Source organism: Daphnia carinata, chromosome 2 (genome assembly GCF_022539665.2).
Source record: "Daphnia carinata strain CSIRO-1 chromosome 2, CSIRO_AGI_Dcar_HiC_V3, whole genome shotgun sequence".
Lineage (NCBI taxonomy): Eukaryota > Metazoa > Arthropoda > Branchiopoda > Diplostraca > Daphniidae > Daphnia > Daphnia carinata.
The window spans coordinates 4,177,886-4,196,671 of NC_081332.1; the positions used below are offsets into that span (position 1 = coordinate 4,177,886).

At 39.5% G+C, this 18,786-nt stretch overlaps 3 protein-coding genes and 1 long non-coding RNA gene across 4 annotated transcripts; 2 read left to right on the forward strand and 2 right to left on the reverse strand.

Moving 5' to 3' along the window:
* Nucleotides 1-535: 535 nt before the first annotated feature.
* On the forward strand, nt 536-5,045 carry LOC130686936 (sarcalumenin-like). The gene is made up of 10 exons (XM_057510096.2): nt 536-697; nt 1,254-1,365; nt 1,428-1,521; nt 1,590-1,644; nt 3,349-3,489; nt 3,563-3,725; nt 3,832-3,928; nt 4,005-4,188; nt 4,250-4,383; nt 4,446-5,045. Exons 1-10 carry the CDS (start codon nt 580-582, stop codon nt 4,695-4,697), a joined length of 1,350 nt encoding a protein of 449 aa, XP_057366079.1. The 5' UTR covers nt 536-579; the 3' UTR covers nt 4,698-5,045.
* Nucleotides 5,046-5,067: 22 nt separating this feature from the next.
* Nucleotides 5,068-7,227, reverse strand: LOC130686958 (bumetanide-sensitive sodium-(potassium)-chloride cotransporter-like). Its single transcript, XM_057510115.1, has 9 exons — nt 7,149-7,227; nt 6,865-7,076; nt 6,564-6,805; nt 6,308-6,489; nt 6,100-6,244; nt 5,809-6,033; nt 5,581-5,741; nt 5,403-5,514; nt 5,068-5,330 (listed from the first exon to the last, which is right to left on the reverse strand). Exons 1-9 carry the CDS (start codon nt 7,225-7,227, stop codon nt 5,195-5,197), a joined length of 1,494 nt encoding a protein of 497 aa, XP_057366098.1. The 3' UTR covers nt 5,068-5,194.
* A 2,012-nt stretch (nt 7,228-9,239) lies between these two features.
* Nucleotides 9,240-10,091, forward strand: LOC130687155 (uncharacterized). The gene is made up of 3 exons (XR_009000065.2): nt 9,240-9,419; nt 9,482-9,826; nt 9,931-10,091. It is a non-coding gene; the product is annotated as an uncharacterized LOC130687155 (long non-coding RNA).
* Nucleotides 10,092-14,659: 4,568 nt separating this feature from the next.
* LOC130686944 (adhesive plaque matrix protein-like) lies at nt 14,660-18,786 on the reverse strand. The gene is made up of 6 exons (XM_057510104.2): nt 18,626-18,786; nt 18,367-18,541; nt 16,502-16,637; nt 15,830-16,000; nt 15,028-15,747; nt 14,660-14,944 (listed from the first exon to the last, which is right to left on the reverse strand). The coding sequence occupies exons 2-6, from the start codon at nt 18,528-18,530 to the stop codon at nt 14,828-14,830; spliced, it is 1,308 nt and encodes a 435-aa protein (XP_057366087.1). The 5' UTR covers nt 18,531-18,541; nt 18,626-18,786; the 3' UTR covers nt 14,660-14,827.

The following is an 18,786-nucleotide window of genomic DNA, read 5'->3' on the forward strand; positions in this document are numbered from 1 at the left end:
CTGCGCAGTGAAATTTTTCAATGTTAGGGGGTGTTGCCATAAATTTATCAGTGCTTTAAGTTTCGTAATATAATATTATAAATATTTTAAAAAAGGACAAATGCTACCGCTGCTAAAAAACCTTCTTGTAGAAACATATATGCAATTTTTCTCACAAAACCACCTAGCGTTGCTACACACTATACAGCGTACCTAGCGTTGAACTCGGAACCATTGGGCCACATGCGCTGACTATAACCACAGCGCTGTGACATTTGTTATTGAATACGATGGTTGTCGCATAAGGTTATTGTTTAGAATTATCGATACAAACCTGATAAACTAACCCCTATCATTTCTGCAGTGCTATTTTTGGCCGGTAGATGGGGGTTATTAGATATTTTATCGATAATCGTATCGTTATCTAAAAGGGGCGTAGATAATTTTTATCTAGCAGAACTTAGATAATCGCCAACACTACTTCTAGTGTTCCCTTAGACTTTCTAATTTGATAAGTAAATTTCACTCTGAAATTTCATGTTCTCTCTTTCTGTTTATAGTTTTTCAGATCTTTTTGCTTGCTGGACAGTTGGTTTTGTCATGTCTGGAAGAGTCAAACGTCAAGGTGGTTCTAGTGCAGCTCTGGAGCAAGCAACTCTCTCCATCAATGAAAGGATTTTGAAAGAATGTCATACACTCTACACAGATCCTGATAAAGGTATGTACTGCAATATATAAATGGCTGGAAAGACATAAAAGAATAAATAGTTAAGTTTGATAGACACATTTGGATTTTATGGTTTGAATAGAAAACTAATATGTAGCATCCTGGACAGTAGCGTCAGAGTAACATATAGCAAATAACTAGTTCAAAATTGAATAAAGCAACCTGGGGTTGGATAGTAATAATTCTTGAACAACAAAATAGTTGGGTTCTTTCTATGTGACAAGGATTTCATATCTAACTCTTGCACACAGAATGGTTCATTATACATCCTCTTAACAGAACTGAAATCAGCAAGTTGTTATCATGTATACTACAGATGCTCTTAACCTCTAGGCAAAGGTTTTTAACGCAGGGATACGAAACGGGCATGGAAAGTCGAGGGGAGATTAGACCAACGAAAACAAAATATCATATTTCATCACCTTATCTGTTAAATTTCATCCTCATTTATCGGGATTATATTTCTGCATTTTAGAGAGAAAATCAAATATTCTACTTTAGGAAACAAAGTTTAGTACTTTTATAATAAAGTTATCTTTTTTCTTAGGCCTTGTACGCATTGCTGAAGAAGCCGGTTTGAATTTACTTGCTCCTCGGAAAAAAATCACCGTAATTCTTATTGGCAACCATTCTGCTGGCAAATCATCGTTTATAAACTGGTAACTATAATCTTTACGAAAGATTATAAACCATCTTTTATACTCTTATTTCTTTCTTCAAGGTACATCGAAGAACATGTTCAGCGCACAGGTGTGGCCATTGAAACGCAAGGCTTTACCTTCGTTTCGAGCGGACGCAAGCGGGAATCACTAACAGTATAATTAATGTGTCACTACCGCCAAAGTTTAAATGATTCAAAATCCATCTTTTCTTAATTTACCAGGGCAATGCCACTCTGCATTCATATCCGCATTTCAAACCGCTGCAAGAAATCCCTGGTAAGAATTTACAGATAAGGAAAAAGACTCGTCACTTTAAAGGTTCAAGGTAGCACGGGTTAACGACAAACTATGTAGACGTTATTGATCGGCAGCATCAACAAGATCCAATTTATTTTGAAAAAAGCAGTGTTAGGATATCTTTTACGGAGGTTGTGGTCGGTGTGCAACCGGATCAGTGTTCTTTGGCGGTCTAAGAGGTTTCCTCTGCTATTTCGTTCCTACCGCAAACTTCCAGGACGCAGCTGTTCTGCACTGCGGTGTTATTCCCTTTTCAACTAAGCACTTCGTTTTGAACCGCCTCGGTACTTCGCTTTATTCAGTAGTCTCTCCCACCCATGCTATATCCACTACATATCCTGACTGTTCGATAAACGGTTAGCGCAGTATCGATAGCCCGATCCAATTCCCTTATCAGCAGTAGCCAACCGCTTCCTTTTAGGAAGGGCTTCCTTGCCCTACTCCGCCCACCCTCCTCTCCCCTTTTTTTCTTTTCACACGCTGTAGCGGTCCCCACTCCGATTCTCGCTGTACATAGAAGTACTTTATAAATACCAGACCGCTAACCCGACTTTATTTCATTCTCTTGCCGACAGCAAAACCGTCAGCTTGGGAAAATGGCTTCTATTTTTCGAGTAACTTTCCTATTCTATCCTAGTAGTTGTTTCATGTCAAAAGTTTCTGACGTTTTCTTTGAATTACCTTCGTTTTAATGCCCGTTGCAGTGGTAGCAATTGCCTATTTAGTTTGTCCCTGTACAGTGCGGGTCCACTTATAGGACCACCCACTTATAGGACCAAACCGGTTATCGGACCGAGGTCAGACTCGCACACTGAGTAGGGGAGCGAGCGCCACTAGGGTGGATGTAATGAAGCATTTTTTTAGAACCGGGGCGCGCAAAGAGCGTTCCATATAAAGATGTCCCTTCATTGAAAAAGAAGCTGCTTAAAATATGGATGCGTTGCGGTAGATGCAATAATATCCGATACTACATTATATGACTTCGTTTCAAAAACTAAAGAAAATTTGTCTTAAGTAGATGCGTATGTTAAACACAAATTTATTATTTGTCAGCATTGATAAGCTTAATTTTTCTTTAAACAATTTTACGTTATTCTGTTTAACTTCGCTTACGTTTCATGTGTGTTTAAAGTAAAGGTTTCAAATGTAGATTTCTTTTTCTCTTTCTATACGAGTAAACGTAGCGTACATTTCAAATGTATTTTTAATTGATCTGTAATTTGCTCGTTACCAAAAAGTTTGCGGCACAGCGTATAAGCTTAGGTTATATACTATTATTCGTTTCTGTAAGTTAATTCAATTATTATAAAGCTTATCTAGATAAGTAAGTACAGAGAACCAGTCGATACGAGCAGAGCATTAGGCATTATTATGAATGAGCGCGACGAGATGGCGCTGACCGCAGTCGAGCCGCTTTTCGGACCATCCGCTTATCGGACCACTGCACAGGGTGGTCCGATAAGTGGAGCCGTACTGTATTGGGTCGGTCCTTCCCGGGGCACCTTGCCGTTAAGTAGTTGAGCACGCGAGCTGCCCAGTGAAGGGCTTTCCGAATCAAGAGAATGACCACCGTTTCGTTTGAGGCTGTTTTATTCTTGTCATTATTCTTGACACGTTATTATTTGGAAGGCTAAAGTAATGTTGTTGTTTTTTTGTTTTTTTTCAATTCACGTGTTTTAACAGGTGTGGTGGATTACCTCACTACCGAAATCTCTACTTCTAAGCAGAAGAAATTTAGCCTGGTGACTTTTGTTGACACTCCCGGCCTGGTTGATGGTGACATGAAATATCCATTCGATGTCAACAAATCAATCGAATGGCTTGGTAAGCTTTGCATTGATGACTTCATTTTCCTGCCTGACTAATCACTTGTTTCATTTCATATTTTTTTTTCCAGGCGAACTAGCGGATTTAATCTTTGTTTTCTTTGACCCAATCGGCCAAGCGCTGTGCAAGCGAACGCTCAATCTCGTTGAGCAGTTGAACATCCGTCACCCAGAACGCCTTCGGTTTTATCTTTCGAAAGCGGATGAAGCTGGAACGGAATCCGATAGGCAGAGGTTAGTTTTCTTTTCATTATTCTCTTTAATGCACTGGATAGCGTTAACAAGCTGTATCCTCTTTTTAAAATTGTTATTTATCTAATACTTATTTTTAAAAATAAAGAGTCATGATGCAGATCGTTCAGGAATTGTGTAAACGCCCTGGCCTCAACAAAACGGGTTTTGACATGCCCACAATCTATATCCCTAACCCTAACAAGGTTAAATGGCGTTTTAAATTTAAGCTCGCAGAAAAGATTCTGCTCCTTATTTCTAAGTAATGCTTTTAATCAACAGCTTGTCCGCTGCGTCAACCAAATCGAGGATGTCTGTAAAGATATTGAAAAGACTATCAACCAGACGATTCAAAATACGCTAAACACGTTGGAGAAAGATTGCGAAAAGATTGCTCAAATTGTCGATAAGCAGATTGAGGATGATAACAATGCTAAATCGTACAATCTGAGGGCCTCTGGAAAAGGTGAGTGAGCTTAAACTGCAAATTAAAGAATCCCTTTTTTAAAATGTTTATTTGGCTTTAGGGATTATGTTCATGTTGTTGAGCCTCATCATACCAGTAATGCTCATCATCAATTTTATGGTTTCTAACGCATCCCGCGAGTTGCTTGTCTCTTTACTTGGAGAAAATGGTGCCGATATGCTTCGTCTCTACCTGGTAACAGTTTCGTCTTGTTTCATGGCTGAAATTCGAGATTTCATTTGTTTTTCTTCTACTAGTCGCCGATTCGTCAGTTTTGGGATCTTGTTCCTGAAGAATCCCATCTGACAACCTTAATGGTTCTCATCGGCTTGTCATTGGTGCTACTTGGATTGGCTCCTTGGTCAACCCGTCTGAAGCCGACACTTTCACGCAGTCAAAAACGGCGTTTAGCCGATCACCGTGAATTTGTACAGACGGTTGTCAAAGCTAAAAAGAAGACTCTGTATCAAGACTACCTTCAGCAAAGTGTTGCAGAGCATGATCTTTGAATTTCATCATAGATATTATTGTTAACCATAATTGTGGTTGGACAGCTCATCACTAGACTTTGTATTCATCGACCCTCTATGACAGTCTGTGCCTTCCAAAAAATTTTCGTGAACAAAGGCACATCTTGCATAATATGCGTCATGGTTCCCTTCACTCCTCTTTAGATCGTGCATTCCCCCGAAAATTGTTTTTCCTAAATTTTGAATGCCAATTTATCCTGTTAGTAAAAAAAAAAGAATGGCCCCTTTATTCCATCAAAACCTTGTGATGTTTAACCACCTATTTTCTTCTGGAGATTGCGATCCCTCTATATCTTGCGTGAAATACAATTTAGTTGATGCGGTGAAAAAAAAAATAGAATAATGCAAATAATTTTATATCGCGCATTTGTTGGAACGCCCAAGAAAAATGTACAACAGGTAAGTGAAACTAACTTTTTAACACATTAAAAGATATAAAAGAAAACACATGAGTTCATTTTTAAAATATTTATAGATCAAGAATAAAAAGTGAGGACAGATGTGTGGTTGCCACGGACTAGGAGGAAAGGTGGCATGTTGGCTGTCAGCGTTTCCAACCAACTCATGTAAAGTGGGCCGCTAACTGTTCCTTTTTGTGGTACCGGCAGCGTCCTGGTAAGGAAATAAAGTTTAATTACTCAATTTGTTTTTGTTTTATGTTTAACTTTCAAAGCAACAACTTACATGACAATGAGATTTGCCTGAGTGGAATGCTGCAACAGCAACTCCCTCAACCTCATGAAATTGAAGGTTTTGGGCTTCTCAGCTATCAGCTCCGACTCTTTGATGACTGGTGCTGATTGTTGGTAAAGGAAAACATTAAAGCAAGTGAATCCTTTAGACATGCTGAACTTATAACTACCATTGCAATTTTGCATGCTGGACTCGTCATCTTTACGTACGAATTCGTGCGTCAGAGCGTCGAACCAGGCCTTCGTTTGCGTAGAGGGAGTCTCTGTTAAGTCGGGAATCACGACCACATCCGAAACGAGTATGCGGAATTTACTCAACAATAGTCGCATGCTGAACGAAATCAAAGATATTTACAATTTATGTGTCTGACACGTTGTTTTATAGATAACGATCGTACCTTTCTTTCTTGTGGCTTTGCTCCTCATTGACATCTGCCAGGCAGAAAACGCGTAACTTGGAATCGGCCCAGGTAGAACGTGTTGTCAATATGTGGGGCAATAACATAGATAGTCCACCGTCATCGTAGAGCCACCACACATCGATGGTGCCCCGTTTTTGCCTCATACGGAAACGATAGATGCTGTTTTGCACATCAGGAGACAACTCGTTTCCTTGAGGATCCCTGAGTTTTCACAACGTGAATTATAGTGATACTTTGAAATCAACGTAGCAACTCGTTTGTACTTACTTGAACATAACTCGTGTTTTCTTCATATGTTTTTTCTGTGCAGCGGAAATGGCATCACCAGACAAAGATATTTCATTAGGCTGTTGGGGTTTCCTATTTTCCACTGACTCGTCTGTTAGCCCAGTGTCTATGCTTCCGCTAATTACTGTAAAAAGAAAGTTACGAAACCCTGAAGACTGAGTACAGAACATTAAAATAATATTATTACCGAATGGTTTTGAAGAAAGACTGCCGTCAGGTGAATCTGCAAATGAAGGATTGTCAACGCCTTCGCCATTTGTTTTTTTGCTAGCAGAATTGTTCATGTCGTAGTCCCGAATAATTCCCTCGTAATCGAGTCCTTCTTGAACGCGAAGAATGGCCACGGCAACGTGCATTTCCAAAGCCGTACTACCGAAATAAGAAAAACAGCAACGCTTGAGTTTTAGTTAAATTAAACAATCAATAAAGGCTAGTCAACTAACTTGATGGCGACGAAATAGCTTTCAATCTCTTCGTTGTTGCTAGTACGCCACTCGCTTTGATAGCCAAGCAAAAGGATGTTGGGTCTCATTTTTCCCACTCCTGTAGCCTGTAACAAGGCTCCTACCCCGTTGGCAAACGATAAATTGTCCACCAGTGAATAAAATGCCTTTGTCTTGTGGGCTCGAAGCCAGTGCAAGGATTTTTTGATGCGATACGAACGATCCTTATGACTTTGGCGCTCCTAGACAGAATAAAAACATGGACACAATCAGAAACTTGGAAATGGCAAAACATAAATACCTTGAGGACATCGCCGCACACCATCAATGAATTGTTTTTACAGAGAAGATAGGCAAAGTCGACGAGAGAGGGCCTCATGTTGGGAAGCCCAGTCATAACAAGAATTTGTGGCGTGTAAGTCTTAGTGTGATCGTCGATATTGCAAAATTGCTGAGCATTAGTAAGTGCCGTTTTGTAAACCTGCACCTGTGTCGACGAACCCCAGTTGACGTCTGAAAAAATTAGGCGTTCTCGTGAAACAATGCCACATCAAAGAGAATAATCAGTACAAGTAAATCCATTACCTGGTTTACGGTATCTGACTATAAAAAAGAAGGTGAACACTAAGGCACATGTCACGAGAGCTGTTGGCCAACTACACATGGCCGCCACAGAGAGACAACTACAGATCGATTTTTAGCCTGGCAAGGCTATTTTTGCCAATTTTAGGCTGGCAAGGCTTTTTTTGGTGTGCCATTTAGCCCCTTTATAGTACGCATGGCCCTTCTTTTTTCTCTTTTCTTTTCTCTCTTCTTTTTTTCTTTCTTCTTGTTTTCTCTCTTGAAGGCGTAGAATCTTGCGTCTTGATCTGTTGTAGAAGCTTGCGGAATCCGATGAATCTTGCGTATCTTCAATGAAGATTTGGAGGGAAAGGGAGGGGGGAAATTGGCGGTGTCGGGACTTGAACCCGGGGCCTTCAGAATGCGAAGCGAAGGTGGTAACCACTGGGCCAGGACCGCACATCTCAAACAAATTTATTTTTCATCGACCTTCGTTCTAATACCGGAACTATATAATATGTGACTAATAGTAGTATCGCGCTGTGGTAGGGCGCTGTGGTATAGCACTGAGATCATACGTCGACTGTCCGTGTTCGGTTCTTATAGACGCCATTGCTTCAAAAAATTTTTATTTATTTTTATAAATGTAAATAAAAAAATAAAATAACCCATTTTATTTATTTTAGAACAGTATTAAATCGAACACATTTTTAAAGTAATTAACCAGTGCCCGTCAAAGCCAAACAAGTTACCAGAAAAATTTAAATTGGCTATGGAAATAAAACCATCGGATTGCCCCATCATATTTGTTTAGTTAAGTAATAAAGATATGGTTTTTTCCAAAAATAATTGTCATCGAACTTTCAACGTTATAAAGCCTCAAGAGAATCACAGCGTTTCCCAATGAACAGTGTGTTGCTCACCTAGATAACAAAATTGTGTGAGAGGCCTCGGGTTCATCATGTCGGATGGATGACATGACATTTCTATACTTAATGCGGATTCCCCAGACGGTATTTGATATTTTAAAAATTGAAGTGCATATCTGGGCTCCCTTCTTTTCTGTAGCCCCGTTTCCCCTTGACTCATAATAAGCCCGTAGTGGGTCATGCCCCTACTGTACGGTATATATAAAAATAACATATACCGAGGTTTGGAGGGCTCTGTGCCGGAAAGGGGACGTGGGGGTCCGCTTAGTCCGATGATGTGTTCACGGAGGGCGACGTGGCTACCCACAAATCCGAATTAAAGGTTAATCGCTCCAGTAAAAATGTTCCAAATCTTCAGCTCTTCTTCCGGCTTCTCTTAGTCAATCACCGGGTAATCTCCCTGGTGGGTCAACAAGGCAGTGTCTCCCCCTGCCTGGGTTGATGGCAACTTTGGAAGGGCTATTATGCCTTTTTAAAGTTGCAAAAATATTTGTATTGTGCAGAGAATTGTCAATAAATTCTTTTTATAAAATTTTTTTTTGCAAAAGGTTGTTTCTTTCATTGTCTGTTTTATCCGTTTTACACAAAAAAAAAAAATGTCGGAAAAAAAAAAATCGCACTTTTTTCTTTTTTTCCGACACGTAGCCATCTACCGCTCAGACTCGTTACTGGCGTAGGCAATTTCAGTCCATTGGATGCCATTCGCAGTTAGTTCAGTAGCGTGGATGGAGAATAACGCGTGGCTGGAGGAACAATTGAAAAATGGATAAGATAACACAACAAAAGGATGGTAAGTATAAACATTATTATATTGGTTTTCAATTATTAATTATTGTTTATTAGATCAAATTATGAAGCTGCAGGCCCAATTATTGGAACAACACAAAAAAAAGATAACAGCAAAGCTAAGGATGGTAAGGCCTAATACGTAATGATTCTATTTATTTGCTTTTATTCATTTGTATTTTGTAGCTCAAATTTTGAGTCTACAAGCTCAGCTAGGGGAAAAGAACAAATTGGAATGGAACAGTTTCCAAACAGTGAAGGAGGTTTTTCCAAACTCATCCCTAACTGAACATGAGGATGAATTGGCATTAGGCGAACACAGCCAGGTACCTAAACTTTTCAAATAAGAATTCAAAATAAGTATAGAATTTTAACAAACAATTATTTATTACTTAGTTATTCAGTCTACCACCTGACAGTGTGTTAAAGTTAAATTCTGTTAGTGCTGCACTAAAAGAATTGTTAGTAATAAGTCCATGCAGCGAAGGAATTGAACAATTGTGGGACCGTATTTGGGCTGAAAATGGGTGTGGTATGGAAACCCAGAAATAGCACGAGTTCAACATAAAACATGGATTAGGTACTTTTCGGTTTTTTGTCTATCGAAACAGTATTTTTAATGCTATTATTTTGCATTCACAGAATTCTAGTGGGGGATCAAGTCAAGTCTAGAAGTGTTACAGGATGGAAGAGTGAGCCTACAGTTGAAAAACGCTGAAAGTGCATTACCATTAAGGTATGAGGTAAAGTAATAGAGTATGCAAATTGTCTAATGAGAAGTACCATCTTGTGTGAATGAATCCTGTGTAACAGCAATCCTTTATAGTTCTGTTATAGCTAGAAGCCTCAAATAATTCTGCTTCTCTTGCTAAAGAACAACTTGTCCTTTACACTCAGAGTGTTGGTGAAGCTGGGTACTTAAATGGCCCTAAAGATGTTTCACTTCACTGGCATTGCAGCGATGAACATCATACATGGACTCTTTAGGTATGAAAGGAATTTTCTTTCAAAAATTTTTGAATTTATGATGAAGCTTTTCTCCTCCTTTTTGCCAACCATGTCTAATCTACAAAAAAAAATTTATCCAATAGGAAAGGATTTTCAGCATACTGGGAACACAACTATCAACAATGCAATATTCTAGGGGTGTTATTTTATCCTTCAAGAGCCTTATACAATGATTTTCATCTACAATTTGTATGGCCTTTCCCGAGCTTCTGCCAGAAGTTGAATCTATGAGTCATGTAAGTCACATGAGCAACAACTGAGATGCTTAATGGTGTTGTTTTTCTTTTCTCAGTGTAGGTTAATAGTAACATTGGATCTGAAAAAATTCTTGGTTGGGGCATGACACTGAATAAATTGTAATGATTGGATGGATGACATGATATTTCTATACTTCATTCGGATTCCCGAGACGGTATTTGATATTTAAAAAATTGAAGTGCATATCTGGGCTCCCTTCCTTTCCGTAGCCCCGTTTCCCCTTGACTCGTAATAAGCCCGTAGGGGGTCATGCCCCTACTGTACGGTATATATAAAAATAACATATACCGAGGTTTGGAGGGCTCTGGCCGGAAAGGGGACGTGGGGGTCCGCTTAGTCCGATGATGTGTTCACGGAGGGCGACGTGGCTATCCACAAATCCGAACTAAAGGTTAATCGCTCCAGTAAAAATGTTCCATATCTTCGGCTCTTCTTCCGGCTTCTCTTAGCCAATCACCGGGTAATCTCCCCGGTGGGTCAACAAGGCAGTGTCTCCCCCTGCCTGGGTTGACGGCAACTTTTGAAAGGGCCATTGTGCCTTTTTAAAGTTGCAAAAATAATTGTAATGTGCAGAGAATTGTCAATAAAATTTTTTTTATAAAATATTTTTTGCAAAATTCGTTTCTTTCATTGTCTGTATTCGCTGTGTTCACACGTTACACTTTTTATATTTAGCTTGCTTAATTCACCTTTATTGTTTTTGTCACCTTTGATGGTAAGCATTGTTTCCATTGGTTTATCGTTTATCTGTAAGTATTATTTATTACACTCTTTGAATTCTTCAACTTAGATTCAAGGAACTATCTGGATATTTTATGAAGTAATGTTGTATTTTGTTTTACTCGTATGGGAACCGATCCCCAAACATTCAGCGTGCAACGCCGATGCTCTAACATTGAGCCACGAGATATATCTAAATATTTTATTATCGCATATCATATGTTATCGTCTAGGATGTTTATGCAGTCTTTCACAAGTATATGTTTATCTTTCTATTGCTTTTATAAGGTTCTTAGTTCTGTGGTAGAGCTTTTATCTGCGATACCTGTTACCCTGGGTTCAAACCTCAGTAGATGGGTAAAAATGAAGTAGAATAATGTAGAAGAGTATAATGCAGAATTGCATTTCAGTTTTATAAGTGTAAATGCAAGTCCACAAGTGACTAGAAAAAAAAGCCAACGTAAAATCATATGATTCGTGGCTCATTGGTAGAGCATCGGCGAGGTATGCCGAACATCCAGGGTTCGATCCCTGGATAATAATAGAATGCTTACAGATAAACGATAAACCAATACCCGTCACCTTACCATCAAATGTGACAAAGACAAATAAAGCAAAGACAGAAAAAAAATTGATAAATGCAATGTGTGAACAAAGCTAACACAGACAATGAAAGAAACGAATTTTGCAAAAAACATTTCATAAAAAAAATTTTATTGCCAATTCTCTGCACATTACAATTATTTTTGCAACTTTAAAAAGGCACAATAGCCCTTTCAAAAGTTGCTGTCAACCCAGGCAGGGGGAGACACTGCCTTGTTGACCCACCGGGGAGATTACCCGGTGATTGGCTAAGAGAAGCCGGAAGAAGAGCTGAAGATTTGGAACATTTTTACAGGAGCGATTAACCTTTAGTTCGGATTTGTGGGCAGCCACGTCACCCTCCGTGAACACATCATCGGACGAAGCGGCACCCCACGTCCCCTTTCCGGCCAGAGCCCTCCAAACCTCGGTATATGTTGTTTTTATATATACCGTACAGTAGGGGCATGACCCCCTACGGGCTTATTATGAGTCAAGGGGAAACGGGGCTTCAGAAAAGAAGGGAGCCCAGATATGCACTTCAATTTTTTTAATATCAAATACCGTCTGGGGAATCCGAATTAAGTATAGCAATGTCATGTCATCCATCCAATCAATACAATTTATTCAGTGTCTTGCCCCAACCAAGAATCTTTTCAGATCCAATGTTACTATTAATCTATATTGAGAAAAGAAAAACAACACCGTTAAACACATCAATTGTTGATCATGGAACTTACATGACTCATAGATTCAACTTCTGGTGGAAGCTTGGGAAAGGACATACAAATTGCAGATTAACTTCATTGTATAAGGCTCTTGAATGATAAACTAGCACCTGTAGAATGTTGCATTGTTGATAGTTGTGTTCCCAGTACATGAGAATCCTTTCCTATTGGATAAAATTTTTTTTGGTAGATAAGACCTGGTTGGCAAAAAGGAGGAGAAATTCTTCGTCATAAATTCAAAATTATTTGAAGAAAAATCCTTTCATACCTAAAGAGTCCATGTATGATGTTCATCTCTGCAATAGCAGCAAAATGAAAACATCTTTAGGGCCATTTAAGTACCCAGTTTCCCCAACACTCTGAACGTAAAGGACAAGTTTTTCTTTAGACAGAGAAGCAGAATTATTTGAGGCTTCTAGCTGTGACAGAACTATAAAGGATTGCTGTTGTACTGGATTCATTAACACAAGATGGTACTTCTCATTAGGCAATTTGCATTACTCTATTAATTTACCTCACACCTTACGGTAATGCACTCTCAGTGTTTTTTCATCTGTAGGCTCACTCTTCCATCCTGTAACACTTCCAGACTTGATTTGATCCCCCGTTAAAATCTGTGAATGCAAAATAATAGCATTAAAAATACTGTTTCGATAGACAAAAAACCGAAAAGTACCTAATCCATGTTTCATGTTGAACTTGTGCCATTTCTGGGTTTCTGTACCACACCCATTTTCGGCCCAAATACGTTCCCACAATTGTTTAGTTCCTTCACTGCATGAGCTTATTACTAACGATTCTTTTAGTGCAGCACTAACAGAATTTAAATTTAACACACTGTCAGGTGTTGGACTGAATAACTTAACAATAAATAATTGTTTTTTAAAATTCTATACTTATTTTGAATTCTTATTTGAAAACTTTAGGTACCTGGCTGTGTTCGCCTAATGCCAACTCATCCTTACGTTCAGTTAGAGATGAGTTTTGAAAAACCTCCTTCACTGTTTGGAAACTGTTCCGTTCCAATTTGTTCTTTTCCCCTAGCTGAGCTTGAAGACTCAAAATTTGAGCTACAAAACACGAATGAATAAAAGCAAATAAATAGAGTCATTACGTGTTAGGCCTACGATCCTTAGCTTTGTTATCTAATATTTTGTGTTGTTCCAATAACTGGGCCTGCAGCTTCATAATTTGATCTAATAAACAATAATTAATAATTGAAAACCAATATAATAATGTTTATACTTACCATTTTTTTGTTTTATTATCTTATCCATTTTTCAATTGTTCCTTCAGCCACGCGTTGTTCTCCAGCCACGCTACTCAATTAACTGCTAATGGTATACAATTAACTCAAATTGCTTACATGCCTGTAATAACGAAACCGACTGATAGATGGCTACGGGTAGAAAAAAGAGAAAAAAGTGCGATTTTGTTTTTTTTTTTCCGCCATTTTTTTTTTTTTCATGTAAAACGGATTGCCATACAAAATGGTTACAATTTGGCTCAATTGCCGTAATCGTAAAAAAAAAAGAAATGAAGTTGGTGCGCCAACAGCACTTTTTCTTTTATTTAAAAAAAGGCTTCTTTTCGGACAAAACAAATAACTAATTCGAAACCAGCGTTCAATTAAGATTATACCCTGTGATTTGCGCCAAATTCCAAGAGATGTCCCTTTTCGATGATTTTCGTGAAAATGATAAGGCTTTCTCACTTTTTCAATTTTCGTCAAATTCTAGATTTGGTTAAAAATACATTATTTTGATTGAAAATTGATTGCTGATCACGAAAATCGGCTATATATTTGTATTGGGCTCATAGATTTTGAGTTAACCGTAAATAACTAAAAACGGTTTTTTTTTTGTTCGGCTTAAAATTTTTCCCTATTAAAAAACAATATCAGTAAATCTAGATAACTATACATGATTCTGATTCAAAATTCAACAAGGAACACGACAGTGAAATTTGTTTTTACGTAGACTTAATAGTTTTTGAATAATCAAAGAAGTTTGATGTGTCACGCTAGCGCTGTAGCGTACTGGCGCGCTAGTAATGGTTTCGATTCGCCCCTAATTTTATATTTTAGATTACTCAAAAACTATAAACTCTACGTAAAAATAAATTCCATTTTCGTTTTTCTTGGCCAAAGCCTTTTCATTATTATTTAGTGGCTTTCCTCTTACACAGAAAAGACATCTCCAAAAAGCCTCGTTCTCCTGTTTTCAGTTAAATATAAAGCATACGTGGCTCGCGTATGTGGTAGCATTGTTTCACTTCTTGTTGGTTGGTTACTTAAGTTGTGGGTTGTAACGATATTGTTGTTGGTTGCCGAATAAATCAGTTGCTAACAACGTTCTGTTTTTACGAGCAGATGTCATTGGAATCTTCTTTGGCGACAACGTTCCCAAAACATTACCTGTTGTATCAATCTAAATATCTGATTGCTCCGCTTGCCCTTATTTTAGCTTCAATATTTTTACTTTTCATGGAATCCGATCCTATTTCACCAAACCTGTTTTGTGAATGAAGACGAAAGAGTTATATTTCTTTGCAAAATCACGAAAGATATATCCCATATTGCTTTAGAACATACATATGTCAATACGGATAGATGGTGCTATTCATCAGTAATTGAACAAGTGCTAGGAAAATAAGGAAAAACTTTTAAATATAGTATTAATGATGATGTCACTTAAATACATCGGACGTTGAACCACCAATCACAAGTCTGCGATTCCACGTCGAATATTGTGCCTAGCGGACATAAAAAGGAGTCCTGGCGACCATCATCGTGACACGTATGGAACACCTAGGCGATCACACCGAATACAAATTACATAGAAATGTATGAATATCACAAAAGTTAATTGACGTATATTCATCGCTACATACCTGACATCCAGAGTCCCTATCCGAAAACATGTAACTGAAATCGGCGTTCTTGAAATTTAGACAATCAAAAGATGTCTCTGGAATGGCGGTGTAATTGGGATAGTCTTCTCCAGGAGTACCAGGAATGTGACTGGGGCGATAATTTGGCGTGGTGTACTTGTCAGCGTACGCGTTGGATTTGAGGGCTAAGCTGGGCTTCAACAGTACCACCTCCTTCGGGTAGGTAGGGCGTGGTTTGTACGGTTTGGGGACGGCTGGTTTATATGGCTTAGGTGCAACGGGTTTCACAGGCTCATAATCATCGTATTGCGGCGGTGGGGGGACGTAGGGTTTCTGTTCTTGATGCTGATCGTATCCGTCGTAGCCATCAGGTTTCTGATTGCCAGCACCGTAAAAATTGATATCAAAATCGATGGGTTTAAAAAATGGAATGTCTGCGTCATCAAATGTCGGTTTGTAATTGTCTTGTTCAATTGGTTTGTAGTCGTCCTCGTAGAGCGGTGTGTCCTCGTACGACGGTTTGTAACCATCTTGATAAGGTGGTTTATGATCGTCTTGATAATTCGGCTTGTAATCGTCTTCGTATGGCGGTCTCTCTTCATCGTGGTAGGTTGGTTTGTACTCGTCTTCGTAAGATGGTTTATAGTCTTGCTGGTAGACAGGTTTGTCGCCATAATTCGAAGGATAATCAACGTCTTGGTTAGGTGGTTGATAGTTGTCCTAATCAGTCGTTCATTAAGTCTCGTGTGTCAATCGGGTCAAAAGCTATTGCCGTCTGACCATCACCGTCATGATCGCTTACCTGATAGGTTGGCCTGTAATTGTCTTGAGTATCTGGTCGATAACTGTCCTCGTATGGTGGTTGATGGCCGTCCTCCTGCGGTTGGTAGTAACCCTGATTGCTACCAGCTGGCCGTTTAGCCTTTTTCAAATGGTCGACCTCGTCGCGAAAGATCTGGCGACGTTCACCGTCCTTGAAACAGAAATCCATTTCATTATTTTTACCCTGACAAGAAAAGGATGACGAGTAGCCATCCGTCTTACGCTAAGGACAGTGCTGCAGGAGAATAAAGAGCGGATCTATTTTACGCATCTACCAAGTGCTTTTTGCACACATAAATCCAAAAAGTCCATCCCGAAGACCGGGAAAACTCTTCTCAGCGCGCGCCACGTGAACCAGTTTCGCAAGACATCGATTTGTCTTTTGGACGTTTCTCTTGTTTAGCTCTTGCCGCAGATGGCACACAAGATACATATTGTTTTATTACATATTCAGGCGGTTATGCAACACAGCCAAGTGAAAGCAAAACAAAGGGAACACTACTTAAAATAGGCAATAGAAAAAATAATGAATTAATTAGTTATTTGTTAATGTTAATGAGAGCGAACAAAAATAGTAGCCGTATTGCCCCAAAGATTGATGAAAATAAAATCAATGAAATAGGGAGGTGAAAAAAAGCCAAACAATGCTTACTTCTAATTTTGTTTGACGCCTCGTTGGTTCAGCGGCGAAGGCAACGGCTAGCCAACTGATGCAGACCAGCAGCGTGAAGTGTAACGCGGTCATCTCGGAGCAGAGTGATGCACAGTAGCGCAAACCTCCAAACAAACTAAAAAACAAACGAATCTCGGGAATTAGAAACACGCGAGCTTAGACGGTGATCTAGACAGTTGAGGAAATGAATGCAAACTGAATGTAAAAAAACGTTTGTGATTTCCCGCATCGACAACTACGACACTAGAGAGAGTCGGGAGTCTAACCGAAAAAAAAAAAAAAGCCCTTAAGAATGGTAAAAAGAGGACAGGGAGAGAGACCACACCCTTGTGAATGTGCTACCGCGTTAAATAGCTATACACGAAAAGCAGAACGAAACGAAAAGTTGAACCTAGAATTCAGAAAGGCATTTCGAAAGGGAAATCACCGGATGGGTCCGTGTGCTCTAATTTTCTTTACGTTCAAATTCGGTGAGGGGCAACACTACGTTTTTCAGCTCATTCGAATGCATTGGGTGGGACAGTTGCATTAAAAAAAAAAAAAAAGGCATATTATTAATCTATAATAAGGAGTCGTTTATTGGCCTTCGTGAATTGGCCTTCTCCCTAATTACCCTTCACCGCGATGAAGAGCGACGACCAACGTGATGGGCGTGGATTGAGAGTAAAAAATATAAGGTGGGTGAACGGTCAAACAAAAAAAAATTCTTTTTTAATCAAGGCGTGGCGCGTTCCGTTGAAACTTGGGCCACGGTCCAGCGTCCTCGACACCAATTCCAAGTCCACATTGGTCACAGACAACCCCAACCGTCGGTTGCCTTTAGGAACTCACAAACATAGGCCGCAAAACAAAAAATTCTAGGGCCAGATTTACGAGGGTCGAACGAGTATCTCGCGTCAGAGACGCGCGTGAAACCAGTGCGTGCGCACGACAGAGACACCACCATCAGTTAAAAGCGACTTGGTGTGGTCGTCTCAATGCCAAACGGTTCATTTATTATCGTGTTGATTGGCTAAGCGCTTTCCAATCGTTAGTAAAAGCTCGTTATTTTGCAATCGTCTTTTCCTTTTTTTTTTGTGGGGTGTAGCGCGTCTGCAACAGTTGCGATAAACTCTGCTTTGCTACTGTCGCACAAATAGATTAAACCCTCCCACTCCCTGTTGAAAGAACGAGGAAAAAAAAAAAATATAATTAAATCATGAAAACAAAGAAACATTGTGTCGTAAAAACATGACGGTTTCGTAGCAACCAGAAAGCCTGTTCTGATTTCATATGAGTTAGCGGTATGTAACACGCAGAGTGGAGTGTGTGCGACCTATTCCACATAAGGACAAGTTGGCAAAGGACTGGCATTCGTCATTACGATGCAATAAAAAAACGCGTAGCGCATTCTAATTCATTTTTAGTGATTAGGGGAACTACGTTCAGGTTCTCTTCTCTCGTCAAACAGATTTGCTGCAAAAAAAAAAAAAAAGAAAAAAAAAAGAACAGACGCTAGAAGCGTGTAATATTGCAAATGGGAGCAATATCTAGCGTGGTAACGAGATTCTCCTGAGGGTCGATAAACCACGTTTCCCCGTACGATATCTACGTAAAACTGTTATCCCGCCCGCTCCCTCCAAGTAAATGTGTTTTTTTTTTTCCCCCTTTTCCACGAGAGATTTGGCGAATAACGAACGAGAAAATGCGACGCCCGAAATCCTGCGGAATGAACTTGTGCCCTTAATGAATGCGACTAACTCAGAGCGTAACGAACAAAAGGGACGCATCGACACATCGTTAGTACAAATATTCAATATTAAGAAAAAGAAAAAAGTAGAAAGCAAAACGGCGGTTCAACTTACTGAATAAGCCACGGGCCTTCCTTCCTGTTCGGTGTTGAAACTCGTAGACCAGAGGCGGCAGCAGCAGCAGCAGCAAAGAAAAACGAACGGAAACGTGAAATTTCGGTGAGGAAAAAACGAAGAAACCCGCGCGCTACGAAGGATGATGGTCGACTGGTGGCCATTCAGCAGTGCCCTGAATAAAGAGGATTTCGAGAAAAGAAAACATAAACCGGAGAAAATGTAGACCATATGTTGTATATCTGTGTACAACGCACACGTCTTTACGTGTATAACGTGAGACTACTGCCCTCCATTCTCCTCTTGTGCTCACCGTTATGAGCTTCACACCATTTTCTTCGTCCCGCAGCGGAAAAATGGGCCATCAGACGCGTGTGAAGATGCGTTCATCACTTCGTTGTTTGCGGGGCTTTCCGTCCA

Bases quoted from the DNA above. Each gene is read 5' to 3' on its own strand.
- LOC130686936 (XM_057510096.2), top strand. From the start codon at position 580: ATGTCTGGAAGAGTCAAACGTCAAGGTGGTTCTAGTGCAGCTCTGGAG. The intron at 698-1,253 runs GTATGTACTGCA...CTTTTTTCTTAG, and splicing joins CTACACAGATCCTGATAAAG to GCCTTGTACGCATTGCTGAA. The intron at 3,490-3,562 runs GTAAGCTTTGCA...TTTTTTTTCCAG, and splicing joins CAAATCAATCGAATGGCTTG to GCGAACTAGCGGATTTAATC.
- LOC130686958 (XM_057510115.1), bottom strand. From the start codon at position 7,227: ATGTGTAGTTGGCCAACAGCTCTCGTGACATGTGCCTTAGTGTTCACC. The intron at 7,077-7,148 runs GTAATGGATTTA...TAATTTTTTCAG, and splicing joins AGTCAGATACCGTAAACCAG to ACGTCAACTGGGGTTCGTCG. The intron at 6,245-6,307 runs GTAATAATATTA...TTCTTTTTACAG, and splicing joins TCTTTCTTCAAAACCATTCG to TAATTAGCGGAAGCATAGAC.
- LOC130686944 (XM_057510104.2), bottom strand. From the start codon at position 18,530: ATGGCCACCAGTCGACCATCATCCTTCGTAGCGCGCGGGTTTCTTCGT. The intron at 16,638-18,366 runs GTAAGTTGAACC...TTTGTTTTTTAG, and splicing joins GAAGGCCCGTGGCTTATTCA to TTTGTTTGGAGGTTTGCGCT. The intron at 14,945-15,027 runs GTATGTAGCGAT...GTGATCGCCTAG, and splicing joins ATAGGGACTCTGGATGTCAG to GTGTTCCATACGTGTCACGA.